Source organism: Lethenteron reissneri, chromosome 26 (assembly GCF_015708825.2).
Source record: "Lethenteron reissneri isolate LAM-NWPU_2019-01 chromosome 26, ASM1570882v1, whole genome shotgun sequence".
Taxonomy (NCBI): domain Eukaryota; kingdom Metazoa; phylum Chordata; class Hyperoartia; order Petromyzontiformes; family Petromyzontidae; genus Lethenteron; species Lethenteron reissneri.
The window spans coordinates 897505-903546 of NC_083804.1; the positions used below are offsets into that span (position 1 = coordinate 897505).

A 6042-nucleotide genomic window follows, 5' to 3' on the forward strand; every position below is an offset into this window, starting at 1 on the left:
TTTTGTGCGAGAGGATCTGGAGGCGCGCCAAGGTTTAGCGCCATCACAACCCCGGAGGGAACGGGGTCAAGCACCCGGCTGCAGAAACAGTGGCATTGTAATCCTGCAGATACTCCACTTCCCCATCCAGTGCGCTTATCCCGAGTGTTTCTGTGTTAAGAACTCTCACGTGTGCTCCTGGTATGCCGCGTCAAAGTGCGTCATCGGCCATGAAGACATTCAGTTTTCGAAAATCGCTGAAATAAAACAGATTAAGTGAATAATAAATCATTTACATTGCTGACGTGTTCTCTTGCTTTGGCAATGTTGTAATGTCAACGCCAATGATTCACGCAGGCAATTCTGAGTAACGAGAATTCCGAGGCGGCCTCTGCGTTGAGACGTTTGACCCAATGTCACGAGCGAGTGTTGGCCTCACGGCAGGGGCGCCTGGGGAAGACAGGTCGCTGCTAAATGACTCCTGACATGATCATGGTCAAATCCATTGATCTTACTTGAGATCGTAAAGGTGCACACACAATGGTTCTGGTTCGCAACAGATTTTACATTTGGTCAAGCATCAAGTTAAATTGTTGAAATAAACTTGGTGCCTGTTTAAATGAACCCAAGCATGCTAGGGACCATATCTGTGCACTACTATGGAGTGCTGATGTTAAATACCATGACGTTGTGGCTTCTATCCAGACCGGGACGCCTGTATATTTCGAGTTTGGATGTTCTCCCTGTGGTCGCGTCGATTTTTATTCGGGTCCACCAGTTTTTCCCTCCACACTCAGATTCAAAACGCGTTTAGAGTCGTTGGCTGCTATAAATTTCCACATTACGATAAGCCATTTCGGTGAGCTATTATTTGTGGACAGGTCGCGTCTCAAAAAGAGCTATAGAGCTCAGTAGCACTTACCCGGTGAAATAAAAAGTTTAAGTTTATATTTATATGTATGTACGGAGATGATTGTACGTGTAGATACTTCTTGACTTAAAGCTTTCGTGACTGCAGGAATTCATATTCTTTGGGTCTTTCGGTAAAGTCACGTAGGTAGAAAAAATAATAAAAATAAAGTAATAAAAATGAAGTGGCGGCGGCTCTGCGATCTTACATTGACATGCTAATCTCTCACAATACAATGGCCACCTCCGCGCCCTCGTCGTGGAGGTAGCTCCCCGATCTTACATTGACTTGCAAATTTCTCACTTTAACATCACTAGCTCTGCCCACTTCGTTCATGACCCTTGGGCTACACACATTTCAAACCTTTAAAACAGCCTGCCTCAGCAGCTTTCCCCCTTTTTTCTCCTGATGACGATTGCTTGTGTTGCGATCAAAACGTTGTGATTTTTTTTGATTTTTTAGTCACTTTATTTTCATTTTTTCTATCTACGTGACTTTACCGAAAGACCCAAAGAATACCTGTAGATACTTGTTTGTCATATGTATTTTACACGTATGATTTAGCAACTTGTGTTTGTCTGGACTGCTGTTAAGTATCACCACAATAAGGATATCAACAGGATAATGTATATATAATTATATCATTTTATTCAAATTATTTGTATAATACAATATTGAACTTGCTGTACATCAAAGCACAGTGTGGAATACTGCTTAAACATGTATACATGAGCATACACATCCACATTAATTTATATGTGAAAAGGCCACTTCATAAATTCACTGAAACCCACCAGCATTGTACAATGTTGGCCAATCACAAGAGACACGAGCAGTCTTTTAAATAAACATTGCACAGCCAACATATAACAGCCATGTGAAACCCAGGTAACAACATCCCAGCAACACAGAGGGTTCACCTCCTGCCATTCAACGCCGTGTATATCGCCGAGTGCGCCTTTGTAAATGTGTTCACAGTGGTATAGTGAGCCGGCACAGTTGCTACGTATGCATTGATACATTTTGAATTTCTTTCACACCGTACGTAGCCAACCATACTTATCGGAGGTGCTGGGGGAAAGGACAAACTAAACTCAAAATGCAGCTACAACAGAAAATGCCATATTGTATCCAGTTATAACTTTCCAGAGCTATGTTAACTCTAAAAGGTTTAATTATATGATACCCTTAGGGACAATTCCCCCACAATCTATAATAATTCTAGATTAGAAGTTTTCGTGACTGCAACGGTCCATACTCTCTGGTTTTTTCGGTAGTCACGTAGGTAAAAAAGACGTGACTTTACCGAAAAAACCAAAGAGTATATATATTAAACACAAAATAAAATACACGTACCATAAAGGGAGAAGACAAAGTTCAATTGACATAAAAGTACTGCAACACTCGAATTATGTTGTATTAATTAGGACACCGAACTTAAGTTACGCAACAGAACTTTCCAGAGTATATTAGCCACATGCAAAAGTATTGCTATTCAGTCTGTTGGAAAAATGGTCCATGTTTTATGGGTTTATATGTTCGACAATACATTATATAAAAAGATCAACCAATAATTTGGCAAACTTATTTCTTTCAACATTTATTTTAATACTACTCAATTACAAAGGCTGCAGGTATGAACAGGTGAGATGTATGCAATTTCATGTTTTCTGTTACGTCACCTGGCAAACACTACACCAAACACACCATCAATAATTATAACCATATTTGTAGTGACACCGATTGCATTACACACAAAAAACAAACTGACACGGATGTGATCAAAGGCTGACCAAGTGACAAAAATTAGATCAAACTTTTTTTCCCAGTACACTTTCATTCAAGTTGTCTTACAAGACGGTCAATCACCTCATGAAAGCTCTATGCTACCTGTTCAGCACCTGTCCCAACAATCATCCCCCTGATGAAGGATACTAGTGCAGAGGAAGTTTACACCAATTCAGGAAATCATCCCTCCCATACGCTTGAACAAAGCCTTCTCTAAGTATTATCATTGGAACAACACAATTATCATATCAGGTACATTGCCAATATATTAGAGAACCTTTATGTGGCATGACATTTTTGAATTTCTATAATTTTGCACCGTTGTTAGATCCACCATTATTTTGTCTTTAGTGTAGATACCTCCATCCCATTATATTCTTTATAAAAGAAACTTACAGACTGGCAAAATATTTATTAAATTTTTTGGATATCATTCCCATCTTGTTAACCGATCTATTTCTTCCGATTGTCAGCAAAGACGTGGTGGTAGTGGCTCCATTGTCGATAATTGGGACACCACTACATTTTCACGAAACGTCTGCCAAACACGACGAATCGTCACGATGGGAATGACACCAATTACCTTTGCTCGCATCACCAATCTCATCTGGCAGCGCAGACGCAGCTCAACGCAACCCGCCGGCTCGACGGCGCGTCACGCATCGCACTAGCTCACGCTTCCACCGCCGGCGCGGTTACGCTCCAGCACGGCGCGCGGCGCAAACTCGCGCACGTCGTGCAGACTGTTGAAGTGGCCGGGGCCACCGGTGGCCACGTCATGGAGCTGCTCCTGAAGCCGGCGCTCCTCGCGTCGCTCCAGCACCCCGCGCTCCTCGTACGGCTGGCCCAGGTCTCCGCCGCGCGCCATCCACTCCAGGTTGTAGCCCACGAAGCCCACGACCAGCGCCGCGGGGAAGGTCACGTAGGGCGCGTAGGTGCGCATCGCGGTCCAGATGATCGGCCACATGACGCGCTCTACTCTGCCAGGGTTTGGAGAAAGCAATTTCAAACCGGCTCTTGTCTTTTTGTGCTGTCTTTTGTTGCGGTTTTGTATCTGTCAAGTGCAAAGGAGGGTGATGCGTTCCATAATGTGTCAGCAGCGTAGAGTGCGAAGGAGGCAGCAGAGCATTTTGTGTGGTAGTTTGGGCAAACATTTTCAGGTGGCGAGATGGAGAGATGTCAAAAGGCTGGTAGCGTTATGTGTCAAGCTTCTAATGAGCAATATAATTAAAAGTAGTAGGTGGGACAAAATGTACATACTTGTTGTTTAAAACAAGTGCGTACCCGTTGAGCGAAAGTCTCTTTTTCGAGGGAGATCTGGAACGGTAAGAATTTAAACAGTCAGACCACAACATCATTAACTTCACATAAATGTGAACATTACACAACAAGCAATACAATAACAATGCAGTCTATCATTGTAACAACTTTATTTCCGATAAACAACTGTGGAATTGGGCATATTGTATTGCAAAGGCAATGACACTCATAATACACGCGTTGATACAAGACCATCACAAAGCCAAAATATAACTCGAGATCTTCAGAACATTACTGTAGCAAGACTCGCACACTTAATTGTTCTGTAGCCATGGGGTTTTCTCGTCATGTACAGCTATGAATGACACTCCCTTGGCGAGGGTTACGACCGACTCGTGTGTTGTGGACGGGTAACGAGTCACAGAGCTTTAGGCAACTCCTCGAACGAGGCCCGATTATAATCCACTACCCCACCCATAACACCATGGCACTGCGCTACTGAAGCCCGAGTCCGACTCGTGGCGAACGTCAGTGGCGAGCAATACGAGAACCTGCCCTGGGCCTCGTCTCCCCTGCACCAAGGCGCACCGCCGATGTCGTGTGGCCCAGCAAACGCACGACTCATGCGCCACGGGGAGGGAGGCCTTCATCCAGCAGTGGAGTGACAAACGGGCTGTAACTTAAAACCATACCCGGCTCTCACGCTCACGAAGGCCCGAGGGTGATGCTCCTGGAATCGCGCGAAGGCCCTGTCAGTCGGTGAAGTTCGCCAAGGCCGCGTGGGCCCTTGATAGCCGTGTCGTCAATGCCCTGTACAAGGCCCTGCACGCGGTGAGCCCCGTGTGTGACCACTGAAGGCCCTGCTGACTGAAGGCCCTGCTGACTGAAGGCCCTGCTGAGTGAAGGCCCCGTGTGACCACTGCAGGCCCTGCTGAGTGAAGGCCCCGTGTGACCACTGAAGGCCCTGCTGAGTGAAGGCCCCGTGTGACCACTGCAGGCCCTGCTGAGTGAAGGCCCCGTGTGACCACTGCAGGCCCTGCTGAGTGAAGGCCCCGTGTGACCACTGCAGGCCCTGCTGAGTGAAGGCCCCGTGTGACCACTGCAGGCCCTGCTGAGTGAAGGCCCCGTGTGACCACTGCAGGCCCTGCTGAGTGAAGGCGCTGGACTCGGCGATGAAGCCCTGCGCTGTTCAGGTCCCGAGTGAAGGTGACACGCGGGGGACCCCCCCCCCCTACCTGACCCCTACGGAAGCCGCTCGGGCGGCTCAATTGCGAAACGCGTTATGCAAACAGCAGTCAACAATCGAGTGCAAGCCGATGCGAGCATTACTCCTGCTGCTTGTTCGTGCCATTGCACCTCAACGATGTGACACTGGAGTGGCAGCATGACACCGAAATAACGATTGGCACGCAGCAAGTCGGTGCACGAGATCGCTCTCAATGCGCGGCCACTGCCGTGTCGCTACGCCGCGGCGCAAGGCGGCACCCAGCGACGAGTGCACAGACATTGAGACCGTGGTCTTTATATTGTCCACCGGGGTCCCCCTGAGCCAGAGCGTGAACATTCCACTCACTCACGGCGGGGGTCAGGCTCTCAGTCGGGCAAAAGTCAAGAGGTCAATCATCGCGTCCATTGCCACTGATGGCATCCGCCCGTCCATTCCTTCTGCCAGACCCCGCAGTGCTTTTTATGAAGTCGAACCCAACCTCAAAGGTGCCCCTTTAAGTGTCCCCCCACGGTGTGGCTTTAAGTATCCCTCTCGCTTGCCAGCCTCTGGGTGCCACCCGGGCCCGCCTCAGCTCCTCTCGGATGGGAGCCCGGCCGAGCCTGTGGGTGGTGATTCACAGCGCTCAGGGGAGCGAACTTGCGTCAACCAAAGGGACGTTTGGGGGTGCAGGACCCACCACGGAACCCCCGCTCCCTATCTCATGAACTTGTCCATCATCTTTTTTGGGTCGATACAATGAGTACCAGTTCGTGAGAAAGCCAACAGTGGTTGCCCAGATTCACAGTGGATGTTTGGGTCGGATCGCGAAAGTAAAATCTGTTTCGCAAATCCTCCATCCGACACAGCCAATTAATAAAGTTGCCATGTGAACAAACGT

At 47.6% G+C, this 6042-nt stretch overlaps 1 protein-coding gene across 5 annotated transcripts; it reads right to left on the minus strand.

The window, feature by feature from the left end:
- Positions 1 to 1516: 1516 nt before the first annotated feature.
- Positions 1517 to 5165, minus strand: SMIM12 (small integral membrane protein 12). 5 transcript variants are annotated; one of them, XM_061559696.1, is made up of 3 exons: positions 4630 to 5165; positions 3962 to 3994; positions 1517 to 3652 (listed from the first exon to the last, which is right to left on the minus strand). In XM_061559696.1, exon 3 carries the CDS (start codon positions 3642 to 3644, stop codon positions 3345 to 3347), a length of 300 nt encoding a protein of 99 aa, XP_061415680.1. In that variant the 5' UTR covers positions 3645 to 3652; positions 3962 to 3994; positions 4630 to 5165; the 3' UTR covers positions 1517 to 3344. The 5 variants fall into 5 exon arrangements, with proteins under 5 accessions (XP_061415680.1, XP_061415677.1, XP_061415679.1 ...); XM_061559693.1 differs by having other exon boundaries at positions 1517 to 3657; XM_061559695.1 differs by having other exon boundaries at positions 3938 to 3994.
- Positions 5166 to 6042: the final 877 nt, after the last annotated feature.